A 16,831-nucleotide genomic window follows, 5' to 3' on the forward strand; every position below is an offset into this window, starting at 1 on the left:
GTGCATGCTGTAAGTAGTCCAGTTTTGTCTTCATGGTATATACATACTTGCTGAAGATTATGTTTAGATTCCTCATTTAATGTTGGTTCTTGAAATTATGTAAATAAGTTTTCATGGGGTAATTTGCGTCTGTCTTTAAGCATATGTCATTTCAGTTGCCTCTGCATCTCTGTGACAATCACTTGCGTATCAGACAAACCTGTGACTATTTGTTCTGCACTTGTTTGTATATATTCAATGTCCCGTGCAAGTCGTATTTGGTATGGGGCCCTTACACTGAGCAATATTCTAAGACGGGTCACACGTATGTTCTGTAAGCAAGCCCATTTATAGACCGATTACATTTTCCTAGTATCCAACGTATGAACCGAAGTCTACCACCCACTTTACCTATGACTGAGCTTTTTTTGTTCCATTTCATATCCCTACAAATTGTTACAGCCATATGTGTTTGCTGATTCCTGTTGTGACTTATTTATATTGTAGTCATAGGACACTAGATTTTTTCGCTTTCCAAAATATACAGTGTAATATTTCCGAATATTTAAACTAAATTGGCAAGCTTTGCGACACTTTGAAATCTTTTCAAGATTTTACTCGCTCTTTTTACACACATTGTTTTGTGAAAGCTATTTCTCTGACTGTATGTTAAATTATTATGATGCAAAAACATTCCAGTCAGTAACATTTATTACTCATAATATTTCACGATTAATAGGTGTAAGTATAGTGATTGGCTATGGATTACATATGGAACCTTTCTTACTTTTTCATTCTAACCAAAATGGATGCACTGCAAATGAACTCGTAAAGAGAAACTTACATTTTAAGTAAAATAATTCTGGGTTAAATGTTTAGGTTGCGCGGGTGTGAGTTGGTGAAGCCAGCAAATATGACCTGACTGAAAGCAAGTCTTTGGAGAGAGGTTGTGGTGAAACTTCCTGCCAGATTAAAACTGTGTGCCAGACCGAGACTCGAACTCGAGACCTTTGCCTTTCGCAGGCAAATGCTCTACCAACTGAGCTACCCAAGCACGACTCACGCCCCATCCTCACAGCTTTACTTCTGCCAGTATCTGTGAGGATGGGGCGTGAGTCGTGCTTGGGTAGTTCAGTTGGTAGAGCAGTTGCCCACGAAAGGCAAAGGTCCCGAGTTTAAGTCTTGGTCCGGTACACAATTTTAATCTGCCAGGAAGTTTCATATCAGCGCACACTCCACTGCAGAGTGAAAATCTCATTCTGGAGAGGTTGTGGTGTTAGCATAGCCTGAGGTCTAGGGTAGATTGGAAGATGATAGATTGATTGTGAGTTTTGGAAGCCAGTGAAAGTGATGTAAGGAACAAATTCACTACAATTACTGAACAGTTAAAAATCATTATTTGGGCTGTATACCATGTGCCAAATAATTATTTTATTATTATGAATAATATATTGTTAACTTTGAGGATGAAAGCTATTGTTTTTCCAGATACATTGCAAATTCTATGGTTGTATTCATTTCAGGATTTGGCGCAAATACTTCAACTCCTAACTCTGAAACTAAACATCTGTCTGCTGCTTTCTCATTGGGCACTTTAAAACAGCTGTAGACACACTTGTTTATGTTTCCATCACTTCAAATGGCATTTGCTGCCATCATTGCTTCACAAGACACACCAATAACGACAATGACTGTGATCTGAATTCTTAGCAGTATATTTGGTGGAATCCATAGAGAACCAGTCTCATAACAGAAAAATGATCAAATTAGGAGGGAGTAGGATAGAAGAAACCTCATCAATAACAAATTGTGATGCTTCATTGCTTAAATACCTGTTATCATAGAGTCTATAGCGAATACGGTTGACGTTAGTGGACTGTGTAAAAGTAGGAGTCCCTATGCCATATGGTTTAAATTAGGGTTAAGGTTGTTTAATATTTACCGCTAGTAGCAACGGATGGTGCCACTAAATGGAAAGAATCTTGAGAAACCCTTTGGTGGCTTAGTTCAACAAGAGATTCTTGAACTAGGAGCAGATCAGTACCAAAAGTCCTCCATAACTTATCAGTTTGGGGTATTCCTCAGTGAATACTGTTTGGCATGACTAGAATAGTGCACAAAGAAAAAAGTACTCAGCCTTAAAAGTGTGCTATGAGCTGATGGGGTGGGTGGGTGATGAGAGGAAACAGTTTGTGGTAACAGCCGGGGAACATCACACCTCAGTTTTAGGATTTTCTATTATTTGAAAGATGGAAAAACTGATGCAAGCTGACCTTGGGGAAGATCATTTTGGATTCTCTAGGAATGTAGGAACATGAAGCAATACTGACTCTATGACTTCTCATAGAAGATAGGTTAAGGAAAGGCAAGCCTATTATGTTTATAGCATTTGTAGATGTAGAGAAAGCTTTTGGCAGTGTTGACTGGTGTACTCTCTTTCACATTCTAAAGGTGGCAGTGGTAAAATATAGGGAGCGAAAGGCTATTTACAATTTGTACGGAAACCAGATGGCATTTAGAAGAGTGGAGGGGCATGAAAGGGAAGCAGTGAAGGGAGTGGGACAGGGCCTATCCCTGATGTTATTCAATCTGTGTATTGAGTGAGTAGTAAAGGAAACAAAAGAAAAATTTGGAGAAGGAATTAAAGTTCTGGGAGGAGAAATAAAAACTTTCTAATACATGAATATCTTAACAGAGACTGTTAAGCCAGCTTAAGTAAAAATGTCTGTTAGATTTCAGTTTTGGCGGCACTTGGTCACAACAGTCAAGATTAGGATATTTTGTGTATGAACTATTTATTAATAGTGCATAACAATGTTTCATTCTGACAGTGTGTTAATTCTGTAAATATTAGCTGTTCCAATTTACCGCATTGTATTCACCTATTTCGACAATCTCCTGATAAATGATCAGGGTAGTAAGTGCTATATTCAAATGTTTTATGTTTTTGTTATACTTTCTGACATGTTCCACACCCACGAGAATAATCTCATTTTTTGCGTCTATGGAACAAAAACCGAATCCAATCTAATCTGAGGTTTGCTGATGACATTGTAATTCTGTCGGAGACAGCAAAGAACTTGGAACAGCAGCTTAACAAAATGGACAGTGTCTTGAAAGGAGAATATAAGATGAATGTCAACAAAAGCAAAACTAGGATAATGGAATGCAGACGAAGTAAATCAGGTGATGCTGAGGGAATTAGATTAGGAAATGAGACTCTTAAAATAGTAGATGAGTTTTGCTACTTGGGCAGCAAAATAACTGATGATACAAAATGTAGACTGGCAAAGGCAAAAAAGCCATTTCTGAAGAGAAATTTGTTAACATCGAGTCTAGATTTAAGCATCAGGAAATCTTTTCTGAAAGTATTTGTTTGGAGTGTGAAATATGGACAATACACAGTTTAAATAAAAAGAGAATAGAAGCTTCCAAAATGAGATGCTACAGAAGAATGCTGAAGATTAGAGGCGTAGATCATGTAACTAATGAGGATGCACTGAATAGAATTGGGGGGGGGGGGGGAGGGAGGGGGAGGGGGGAGAATTTGTGGGACAATATGACTAAAAGAGGGGATCAGTTCATAGGACACATTCTGAGACATCAAGGGATCACCAGTTTAGTACTGAAAGGAAATGTGGGGGGTAAAAATCGTAGACGGAGGCAAAGAAGTGAATACAGTAAGCAGATTCAGAAGGATGTAGGTTGGAGTAGTTATGCGGAAATGAAGAGGCTTGCACAGGATAGAGTAGCAAGGAGAGCTACATCAAACCAGTCTTCGGACTGAAGACCACAACAAGAACAACATCATTATTTGATTGAGAACAACAACATCATTACTTGATTGAGATGCTACAAAACCCGCAATGGGGAAAGACGACAATATGAAAAGGATATATAGCTACTCACTACGTATAGGTGGCATTGAGTCATGAACGGGCACAATGAAAAAGACTGTTAAACTTTTAGCTTTCAGGCAAAAAGAATGCTCCTTCCGAAACAGAAAACACACACACACACACACACACACACACACACACACACACACACACACACATGCACGCACACATGCACACAAGCAAAATTCACACCAAACTCTGTGAGGTATTGGTAATGCTGTCTCATGTATGAGGCATCACTCATCTGATGCTATTGATGCCCCTGATATTCAGAAGGATGTAGGTTGCAGTAGGTACTGGGTGATGAAGAAGCTTGCACAGGATAGAGTAGCATGGTGAGCTGCATCAAACCAGTCTCAGGACTGAAGACCACAACAACAACATACCTTACCGTAATGGCAGAATCATAGACATGAACAACACTAATGCACTTAGGTTGCTGTTGTACCTACCACAGAGACCTGTAACTCTAACATTTACATATCTGTCAATGGTGAGTATGTGTACTGAATTACATTGACATCTAACCGTGTTTTCTGGGTGCTACATTTGTTTTGTCAGGCAGTCTATTTTGTATGAGAGCAGGGTCATTGAGATTAGAATCCATGCTGAAATATACTTATTTTTCCCTCTCTAAAAGACATTCATAGAGTGTTATGATGATGTGTCTGCCGGTCACGGTACATGTGCTTGTAGAGCATAGATGTAAATAAATACTGAAGGACTATTTTTAACAGGAGAGTAACAGCATATTATGTATTGGTTTTTATATTACTAGATACTGTTTCAGTTGTTCTGATTTTCAGTCCTGCCTACCATTTGATTACTTTTAGCTATTTTTTCATTATTTTGATTTTTTCTTCAAAAATATTTAGTAATATTAAAATATGTGATTATGAGATAAGTCAAAGCATTTATAACAGTGTATAGATATTGCATGTACTTAGGAATAGAAGTATCATGCAGCTAAACCATGAAATCATGTGGTAAGGTTATTGAAAGTTTTTTTTATGAGATTTGCTGTAGAAAATTTTTTATGAGATTTGCTGTAGAAAAAATGGCAATGTCGTACATCCAAATTTATTGTTTTAGGTTGAAAACCCGACAGGCCCTTGTTGATTCTTTAAAGATTCTTCTGAAAGTAACGGAGGCTGATAACATCAACACATTTTTCAGAATATATACACTGATATTTAATCATTTGTATGACAAAGATCAAGAGAATTTAAGTAAGTATTTTAATCAAGACTTTGCAATGAATTTTTTACTTTAGGCATCAGAAATAGAAATAGTGATTGAATGTGAAGTAATACTTGGGAATAATTCCTTAGGTAAGAAAAATTTGAAGCTAAGTTATCTTTAAGAGGTCATAAGAAAAGAAAACTTGGTATTGAAAATATAAAGCTCAAGGATTTAATTTTTAACTCCTTTCTTAAGATAGCGACATTAGCTGATAAGACTTTTACTGTGATACAGTGTTATTATTTAAAGTCAACAGTTGCTAATTACCATATAGTGGAGATGTTGAGTTGCAGATAGGCACAATAAAAGACTGTCAATCAGAGCTTTCAGCCAAACAGGCCTTCATCAGAAATAGACAAAAAAAAAAAAAAAAAAAAAAAAACACACACACACACACACACACACACACACACACACACACACACACACACACACACACACGACCTCAGTCTCTGGCTACCAAGGCCAGACTGCGAGCAGCAGCACATTATTCTGTTAGTGAGAGTGTGCAGGGACGAGGTGGAGAGAGGATAGGGCAGTTAGGTACAGTCGAGAGGTTAGATAGAGGGTGGGGGAGAGGGGAGGGTTAACAGAAAAGGAGAGACGTGAAGAGACTGGGTATGTTGGTGGAATAGAGGACAATGTAGTGCTGGAATGGAAACAGGGAAGGGGCTAGATGGGTAATAACAATGACTAATGAAGGTTGAGGACAGGAGGGTTACGGGAAAGTAGGATATATTGCAGGGAGAGTTCCCACCAGCACAATTCAGAAAAGCTCGGTGTTGGTGGGAAGGATCAAGATGGCACAGGCTGTGAAGCAGTCATTGAAATGAAGAACATTGTGTTGGCAGCATGCTGAGCAACAGGGTGGTCCAGCTGTTTCTTAGCTGCAGTTTGTCAGTGGCTATTCATGTGGATAGACAGCTTATTTGTTGTCATGCCCACGTAGAATGCAGCATAATGGTTATAGCTTAGCTTGTAGATCACATAACTGGTTTTACAGGTAGCCCTGCCTTTGATGGGATAGGTGATGTTTGTGACCAGATTGGAGTAGGTAGTGGTGGGGGGAGGTATGGGACAGGTCATATTACAGGGATGTGAGCCATGAGACAAGGGGTTAAGACCAGGGGTTCAACAGCTACCATCTGTTTCATACCAAGAAGTCTCTTCCCGACAGCCTAGGCAGCTGTGGCCATCACATCTGTAGTCACAATCTGTCCCTCTTGAAATATACCAAGGGTGTCACTGAGGCATTCACAGATCATAATGCCCTCCCAGCCTTGTACAAAAGCACACCTCCTGTGCCTTATATCTCCAGTCACCCACCATGTCCCAAAATCCTATTGTCTGGCCACGGGAGAGCATGCCCCTCATGACTCAGTACCACCCAGGACTGGAGAAACTGAATCACATTCTCCACCAGGTTTCTGACTACCTCTTGTTGTGCCCTGAAATGAGAAATGTGTTACCCACTATCCTTCCCACCACTATCACAGTAGTAATCTGCTACCCACTGAACCTACACTATATCCTTGCCCTCCCTACACAACCCTTGCTCCCAACCTCTGGCCTCATGGATAATATCCCTGTAATAGACCTAGATGCTAGACAGGTCCCATACCTCCTCCCACCATCATCTACTCCAGTCCAGTCATTAGCATCACCTATCCCATCAAAAGCAGGACTACCCTTGAAATGAGTCATGTGATCTATAAGCTAAACTGCAACCACTCTGCTGCATTCGACATGGGCATGACAACAAACAAGCTGTCTGTCCACGTCAATGGCTGCCGACAAACCATGCCAAGAAACAGCTGAATCACCGATTTGCTGAGCACGCTACCCAACATTATGTTCTCCATTTCAATGACTGCCTCACAGTCTGTGCCATCTTGATCCTTCCCACCAACACCAGCTTTGCTTAATTGCAGAGGTGGGAACTCTCCGTACAATATCTCATACGTTCCTGTAACCCTCATGGCCTCAACCTTTGTTAGCCATTGTCTTTTGCTCACCTATCCTCTTCCCTGTGTCCAGTCCAGCACTGCACAGCTCTCTATACCACCAGTGCTCCCACAGTCTTTTTACTTGTCTCCTTTTCTGCTGCCCCCCCCCCCCCCCCCACTTCCCCATCCACTGTTATCGTTCCCCATCCCTACCATATGCTATCCCTCACCCTCACCCTCCCCAGCCTCCTCCTTACCACTACCACACAGTTTGTTTCTCCCAGCATGTGCTGCTGCTTGCATTCTAGCCTTGGCAGCCAGAGACTGTGCTTATGGGTGTGTAAGTTGCATTTGTGTGTGTGTGTGTGTCTCATCTATTTTCGACAAAGGATGTGACCAAAAGTTCATTTTGTATCAGTCTTTTATTTTTTGCATCTATCTGCGACTCAGGCAACTCCGTTATATGGTGAGTAGAAACTATCCTTTTCATAATATTTTTACATTCAATTCTTGGCTTTCCATTGTTTGACTGTGAGTATTTTTATTATTATGTTTGTCATATTGTGCTCATGCACATATAGAATGAAGTCTGTAAAAACTTGCCAACTATTTACTTAGTCAACAACTAAGTATAAAACTCTGTAATGAAAGACATTACTTGGCATAGTTCCACCTACAGCATGTATGAAGTAACTTGTGTCCTTTTATGTGTAGCGTTTGAGATAGTTGCACTATTATTCTATTGATGCCAATGACAAGTTGATTCCTGTCATGCACCAACAAAATTTTGTTTGGTTTATTGTTAACTGTTGCTGTGGACACAAAGCCATGGTCTTTAATTATATTGATGTAAAAGGACGTTGCATCCACAGTGACCAACAAGGATTAAGGTAGTAACAGGACAGAATGTGTGGTGGAGAGGTGGCAAAGGAAGTGGGCAGTGTCGTGAATGTAGGATGAGAGGTTACAGACAAAAGTTTGGAGGCATTGGTCATCAAAGGAACTGTTCCGTGTCTTCGTAGCCACGGAACACGACCTTCTCCAGTGCCCTGTTACCAAACCCACCACCTCTTTCCTGATCCTCCAAGCCAACCACGTTCGGATGGATCTTCAGTTATTTCCCTTATGAAGGCCAAATCTATAAACAAATTCGTGGTATTGTCATGAATACTCGCATCTCACCAACCTATGCCATCTTATTTATGGACCTCGCAGAGCTATCCTTCCAATCCAGTCAACACTTATACCTCTTAACTGGTTCACATTCACTGATAGCATTTTCAGGATCTAGACTCCTGGCAAGGAGAGCCTTTACTTTTTCCTCCATAACATCGACACCTTCTCTCAAATCTACTTCATCTGGTCCTGATCAAGTCAACGAGCTACCTTCCTAGATGTCAGTCTCTAACTCTCAGATGGCTCCATGAATACATCTGTTCATTTAAAGCAAACCAATCACAAGCGGTACTTTCACTTTGACAATTGTCACCTGTTCCATGCCAAAAAGTCTTTTCCTTACAACCTGGATGCCATATCTGCATTGGAAAGCAGGAGTTATTGAAATATCCACCCACCACCTCCTACCAAAGTCCAGTCACAGTCATTTCCTACCCAATAAAAGGCAGGGTCATGTGGGGAAAGCAGCCAAATTATCCAAGGTGTCCCAGGAGGGATCATCAGTATTCAAGGATGTGACAAGAACAATCATACAAAGAAAAAATGTCCACTAATCATTGGCTCTAAGACGTGTATCTTAAGGGCTATGAGCACTTCTTCATCTTCGGTACTATGAAACAAATCTCTTCTACTCCAAGCTCTTTCCTTTCCATGTTTTGGAAGGAAGTGTTATGAACCAAAACAAGAAAAAAGGTCTAGTAAACTTGGGCTCTAAAATGTATACCTTAAGGGGGGTTTTTGAGCACTTGTTCAGTATAAGAGATGTGCTTCCCAGTAGTGAGGATGAACAAGTGCACACTCATGTTTCCTGGACTTTTGTTCTTGTTTTGGTCTATACTACCACCTCTTGAAATATGAAAAACAAAGAGCTGGGAGTAGAATTGATGTGTTTCACAGTGTCAAAAAATGAATAAGTACTCATGGCTCTTAAGCTATGCATTTTAGAGCCTATGTTTACTAGACTGTTTTTACTTTGAATGGCTGTTCCTGTCATATCCCCGTGTATGGACTATTCTCCCAGGGATACCCCATGAATCAACTGTGCTGCAGTTACTGCACAGCATTCTGTATGTGGCTTCTGTTCTGTGTGATACACTTATTGTGTGTTGGTAACAACATTACCCTCCCCTCTGCACTGAACTGCCAATACTAACAAATGATTTGAATCAAATTTTGATACTTATCTGCTCTTTGTTCATGTAGCCATACAGTATTTGTTCTCTTCGTTTATTTCCCACCACTACAGTAGATCAAATTTTATGATAAAAGTCAACTGTGCTTGTTTGCAGCAAATGTTGACCGTCTAGAAGTTTGTCATATTTAAAAACTCTTATTTAATTGGATGAGTTCCCTGTACAGAATTGTTATCTAAAAACTGTTCTGGGAACCATAGATGTTATCCGTCAGGTTATTTATACCAGTTTCACAAACAATAACAATGTTATTGCTGTTCCTAGAGGTGTGCTGGATATTACTCTCACTTCTGACACTGTCTCCCCATTAAGAAAGGCAAGCTAAGTTTTTGTTTGCTAATAAGTCTTCGGTCTGATTCCATAGTTGCTGCAGTTTTTCCTGATAATGATAATAATAATAATAATAATAATAATAATAATAATAATAATAATAATAATTTTCTTAAATTGTCTACCTGTCCATAATGTAGGTTTTTTATGTCGATGAATCCCCTTCCTCCTTCCTTTCTGCTTAATGTGGAGGCCCGGGAAAAGAATCGGTCTCCAGTATGTTCTGCCAATCGTAAAAGGCGACGAAAAGAACAAACCACTAATAGGGCTAACCCCCCTTCTAGTGTGATTACTTGGTTCAGGACAGAACTAAAGAAGCCTCGGACAAGCGCCGTCATGGTCGGGGACGACGCTTGAACCCTATGCCTGCCCACAATGGTAACGACACTGCTAGCCAACTGGAAAATGATTTAAATCCAAATAGAGGTGTTTTACAGGATATGCTTCCTGCAACCACCCTAGAAGGAAAACAAAGACAGAGGATGAGATGGTCAGATGAAGTTAATCGACGCCTCATGTTCTGTTATTACCAAGCAACAAACCTAGGAACCAACACAACTGGATACAGATCACAAGTATACACAACATTAATTACCAGATACCCAGAATTAAAATTTTTAACAGAACAACGACTAGCTGATCAGATCCGTGTAATAATCAAAAATAACAGGATACCCCAGTCAGAATTAGAAAACATCAAACAACAAGTATAACAAATACTGGAACAAAATAATGTGCAATTAGAAGAAGAAGAAAATACAGTAATTGACTCAAACATCCCAGAGAAAACAAACAAAGAACAAAACGTGTCAATTAAACAATCAGAGGAAAACGAAATCTTAAGACAGCCACCAGAACAAGCACAAATAGAACATGAAGTGAAACACATGTTAGATATAGAAGAAAAATTTCAGTTGACATATATAGAATACAAAGACACAAATACAGACATTAGACCATTCTTGCATAGACCACCAAATAACCCACAAGTCGAAACAACAATAACAACTATCAACACAATCATACACAACAAAATAAATGAAAATGCAACTATGGAAGAGTTACAACTACTGGTTTATGTAGGAGCACTCACTACACTAAATATACACACTAGGCAGAGATCAGAACCAACGAATACACAGAAGAAACCCACAAAACCAGCATGGCAACACAGGCTACAGATCAGAATAGAAAAACTGAGAAAAGACATTGGACAGCTAACACAATTTATAAGAAATGAAATATCAGACAAAAAACGAAAAAGGTTAGGTAAAATCTCACAACAAGAAGCAATAGAGCAATTAGATGAAAAGAAGCAGAAATTACAAGCATTGGCCAAACGACTTAGAAGATACAAAAAAAGTGAAAATAGAAGGAAATAAAACCAAACATTCAACACAGACCAAAAGAAATTTTACCAGACAATAGATAACACACGCATTAAAATAGACAATCCACCAAACATAACTGACATGGAACACTTCTGGAGCAACATAACAGACATGCACGGTGGATACAAGCAGAAACAGACTCATACAAGATGATACCACAAATGCCTGAAGTGATAATTTTGCAACATGAAGTCACCCGAGCAATTAATTCTACGCACAATTGGAAAGCCCCTGGAAATGATAAAATAGCAAATTTCTGGCTAAAGAAGTTCACCTCAACACATTCACATCTAACTAAATTATTTAACAGTTACATTGCAGACCCATACACATTCCATGATACACTTACACATGGAATAACCTATCTGAAACCTAAAGATCAAGCAGACACAGCAAACCCAGCTAAATATTGCCCTATAACATGCCTACCAACTATCTACAAAATACTAACTTCAGTCATTACACAGAAATTAATGACACATACAACACAGAACAAAATTATAAATGAAGAACAAAAAGGCTGCTGCAAACGAGCACGTGGATGTAAAGAGCAACTGATAATAGATACATAGGTGACATATCAAGCTAAAACCAAACAAAGGTCGCTACACTATGCATACATTGATTACCAAAAAGCTTTTGATAGTGTACCCCACTCATGGTTACTACAGATATTGGAAATATACAAAGTAGATCCTAAATTGATACAGTTCCTAAACATAGTAATGAAAAACTGGAAAACCACACTTAATATCCAAACAAATTCAGATAATATCACATCACAGCCAATACAGATTAAGCGTGGAATATACCAAGGAGACTCATTAAGTCCTTTCTGGTTCTGTCTTGCTCTGAACCCACTATCCAACATGCTAAATAATACAAATTATGGATATAATATTACTGGAACATACCCACACAAAATCACACATTTGCTATACATGGATGATCTAAAGCTGCTGGCAGCAACCAGTCAACAACTCAACCAATTACTAAAGATAACAGAAGTATTCAGCAATGATATAAATATGGCTTTTGGAACAGACAAATGTAAGAAAAATAGCATAGTCAAGGGAAAACACACTAAACAAGAAGATTACATATTGGATAACCACAGTGACTCCATAGAAGCGATGGAAAAAACAGATGCCTATAAATATCTAGGATACAGACAAAAAATAGGAATAGATAATACAAATATTAAAGAAGAACTAAAAGAAAAATATAGACAAAGACTAACAAAAATACTGAAAACAGAATTGACAGCAACAAACAAGACAAAAGCTATAAATACTTATGGTATACCAATATTGACCTACTCATTTGGAGTAGTGAAATGGAGTAACACAGACCTAGAAACACTCAATACACTTACACGGTCACAATGCCACAAATATAGAATACATCACATACATTCAGCAACAGAAAGATTCACATTAAGCAGAAAGGAAGGAGGAAGGGGATTCATTGACATAAAAAACCTACATTATGGACAGATAGACAATTTAAGAAAATTCTTTCTAGAATGAGCAGAAACTAGCAAAATACACAAAGCAATCACTCATATAAATACATCGGCTACACCACTGCAATTTCATAACCACTTCTACAACCCTTTAGATCACATAACATCAACAGATACGAAGAAAGTAAATTGGAAAAAGAAAACACTACATGGCAAGCATCCGTATCATCTAACACAGCCACACATCGATCAAGACGCATCCAACACATGGCTAAGAAAAGGCAATATATACAGTGAGACGGAAGGATTCATGATTGCAATACAGGATCAAACAATAAACACCAGATATTACAGCAAGCATATTATTAAAGATCCCAATACCACAACAGATAAATGCAGACTTTGCAAACAACAAATAGAAACAGTAGATCACACCACCAGTGGATGTACAATACTAGCAAATACAGAATACCCCAGAAGACATAACAATGTAGCAAAAATAATACATCAACAACTTGCCATAAAACATAAACTAATAAAACAACACGTTCCGACATACAAGTATGCACCACAAAATGTACTGGAGAATGATGAATACAAATTATACCGGAACAGAACCATTATAACAGGTAAAACAACACCACATAATAAACCTGACATCATACTCACCAATAAAAAGAAGAAATTAACACAACTAATCGAAATATCCATACCCAATATACAGAAGAAAACAGGAGAAAAAATTGAAAAATACATCCAACTGGCTGAGGAAGTCAAGGATATGTGGCATCAGGATAAAGTTGATATTATACTGATTATACTATCAACTACAGGAGTCATACCGCACAATATCCACCAGTACATCAACACAATACAGCTACATCCAAACGTATATATACAATTACAGAAATCTGTAATTGTTGATACATGTTCAATAACCTGAAAGTTCTTAAATGCAATGTAACATATACCGTACAGTTAAAAGGAAGTCACGGTTGATCAAGGTCCGCGTCACTTTTATTTTTGACCAGACATAACGTCTGAGAAAAGAAAGAATAATAATAATAAGTTGGTCCTTGCCACCTACAACCTTTGACATGCTGTGAACAAACAGAGCAGTCAGGTATTAATGACAAAGTGGATCATATTAGTAGCATCCACATACAGTGTGCAGATGATGTAGTTACGTATGTGAAAGTGTTCTCTCATTGAAATTGTGGCAATATCCTGTCAGATCTGGATAAAATGTAAAACTGTATAGAGACTGGAAATTGTTTCTTAATTTAGATGAATCCATACTTGTCTACTTCATGAAACATGAAAGTGTAATGTTCTTTTATTTTCTTGACAGTATTTTTCATTGAGATATTTTTGTTTGTTATTGACTGTAGTAGGTGTTGTCCCCCTTCTTGCAGCGGTGTACCGTAGGTCTCTAGAAGAGCGTAGCATTCCAAAGGATTGGGAAAGGGCACAGGTCATACCCATCTTCAAGAAGGAACATCGAATAGATGTGCAGAACTATAGACCTATATCTTTAATGTCAATCAGTTGTAGAATTTTTTTAGGAACACGTATTAAGTTCGAGTATAATGACTTTTCTGGAGACTAGAAATCTACTCTGTAGGGATCAGCATGGGTTTTGAAAAAGACGATCGTGTGAAACCCACCTCGCGCTATTTGTCCACGAGACTCAGAGGGCCATAGACACGGTTTCCCAGGTAGATGCCGTGTTTCTTGACTTCCGCAAGGCGTTCGATACAGTTCCCCACAGTCATTTAATGAAGCATATGGACTATCAGACCAATTGTGTGATTGGATTGAAGAGTTCCTAGATACCAGAATGCAGCATGTCATTCTCAATGGAGAGAAGTCTTCCGAAGTAAGAGTGATTTCAGGTGTGCCGCAGGGGAGTGTCGTAGGACCATTGCTATTCACAATATACATAAATGACCTTGTGGATGACGTCAGAAGTTCACTGAGGCTTTTTGCGGATGATGCTGTGGTATATTGAGAGGTTGTAACAATGGAAAATTGTACTGAAATGCAGGAGGATCTGCAACGAATTTACGCATGGTGCAGGGAATGGCAATTGAATCTCAATGTAGACAAGTGTAATGTGCTGCAAATACATAGAAAGGAAGATCCCTTATCGTTTAGCTACAATATAGCAAGTCCGCAACTGGAAGCAGTTAATTCCATAAATTATCTGGGAGTACGCATTAGGAGTGATTTAAAATGGAATGATCATATAAAGTTGATCATCGGTAAAGCAGATGCCAGACTGAGATTCATTGGAAGAATCCTAAGGAAGTGAAATCTGAAAACAAAGGAAATAGGTTACTTTACACTTGTTCACCCACTGCTTGAATACTGCTCAGCAATGTGGGATCCGTACCAGATAGGGTTGATAGAAGAGATAGAGAAGATCCAACGGAGAGCAGTGTGCTTCGTTACAGGATCATTTAGTAATCGTGAAAGCGTTACGGAGAAGATAGATAAACTCCAGTGGAAGACTCTGCAGGAGAGACGCTCAGTAGCTCGGTACGGGCTTTTGTTGTAGTTTCGAGAACATACCTTCACCGAGGAGTCAAGCAGTATATTGCTCCCTCCTACGTATATCTTGCGAAGAGACCATGAGGATAAAAGCAGAGAGATTAGAGCTCACAGAGAAGCATACCGACAATCCTTCTTTCCACGAACAATACGAGACTGTAATAGAAGGGAGAAGTGATAGAGGTACACCGTCAGGTGGCTTGCGGAGTATGGATGTAGATGTAGATGTAGATGTACGGGATTATTGGCTCACAACTGGAGTCAGCTAGGACATACAAACACATGAGTGTAACAGTCCTTGAAGGATATTAAGTAAAATGATCCCATAGACTCAGTTGTGGGCAAAGTAGGGGGCAAGTTCAAGGCATTGGTATGATACTGGACATCTGCAGTTGTTTCCAAAAGAGTTTGCTTACTAAACAATGTTCAGCCCATAGAATAACATTGCTCTAGTACAGAGTGACATGCTGTGTACAAACAAGGGCAGTATGAATGTTCTTAGGATAATTTGCCTCACAGTAGTGTGTTAGAAACGTGCTGAGAAGTCCACATGTCAGACATCAATGAATGACATTGAATAACTTGTGAAAATGTGTTTAGGAAATTCTAAGAAATTATTTTAGGTTGGAATCTAAATTATAAAATATCCTTCAGTTTCCTTAGCACTGCTATTTCAGACTGTTTGAAGATACAGCCATAATTGCAATAGCAGCCACAGAGACATATAATGTATCATTCTTCCCATCCTCCACTTGTACATGGCACAATAAAAAGCAGCTCTGTCATGTCCCTTACAATGATTTGTAGAAAATAGATGTACGGTAGATGTAAGATAATGTGACTCACTGTTGTAACATAGTAGTGCTTTTCTTTTAATTTAATGTATTTATCCATCTCCAACTGAATATTCTGCATCAAACTATGTCTAACACTGAAATAAAAAGGCAAACAAACACCAGAATCAGTTTAAGCATTCACTTCAGTTCAGATATCAATATTGTTAACCAAGGATAGAGGACCATAAGTATTTTCCTGCCAGTTTTGTTGTAGTTACAGAAGTTACGTATTTTGTAACATAGTAAACTTACCTTTGCTTAATGATATTTAATTACAGTTGTATCAAGGTGACATAATTGGGAAGAGAATACAATTCATTATAAAACAGTTTCATATAATTCATTACTGTGTGAAATGTAATGAAACTATCTTGGCAACCTGTGTGTGTGTGTGTGTGTGTGTGTGTGTGTGTGTGTGTGTGTGTGTGCGTGTGTGTTTTGGAGTTAATCTGATCTTTGATTGTGGTTTTTTTCTCTTTTTTTTCTCCAGTATCACCCATAAATGAAGAACTGAAGGTATCTTTGTTAGACTGTGCATGTGAGCTGTTGAAGAAAACTCCAATCCATGTAAAGAAGCAGGTGTATGAAGTTAAGAACATTCCTTGGCTGAGTCAGGGTGTGTATGTGTGTGTCCAGATACAGCAGCATGAAAAGTATAGGCCTCTCAGGTAGAGTGTACACTGCAACTCGAATTTATGGTATTTTCTCTTGCCATATCTTCATAACTAACATGTTCAAAAATTGCCGTTTACTGTTTATTTAAAATCCATAATTATTGTAGATACTTTTTCTTGTGCTTGGAAAGTGTTGTTAACTGATAG

At 38.6% G+C, this 16,831-nt stretch overlaps 1 protein-coding gene across 2 annotated transcripts in view; it reads left to right on the forward strand.

The window, feature by feature from the left end:
- LOC124594758 (TELO2-interacting protein 1 homolog) overlaps nt 1-16,831 on the forward strand; it is a 148,412-nt gene that overhangs the window by 15,728 nt on the left and 115,853 nt on the right. For both annotated transcript variants that reach the window (XM_047133146.1, XM_047133145.1), the window contains exons 3-4: nt 4,971-5,107; nt 16,501-16,678. In XM_047133146.1, the coding sequence (XP_046989102.1) occupies nt 4,971-5,107; nt 16,501-16,678 (315 nt within the window). The remainder of the gene's footprint in view (nt 1-4,970; nt 5,108-16,500; nt 16,679-16,831) is intronic.

The sequence above is a fragment of the Schistocerca americana genome, chromosome 2 (assembly GCF_021461395.2).
Source record: "Schistocerca americana isolate TAMUIC-IGC-003095 chromosome 2, iqSchAmer2.1, whole genome shotgun sequence".
NCBI lineage: Eukaryota > Metazoa > Arthropoda > Insecta > Orthoptera > Acrididae > Schistocerca > Schistocerca americana.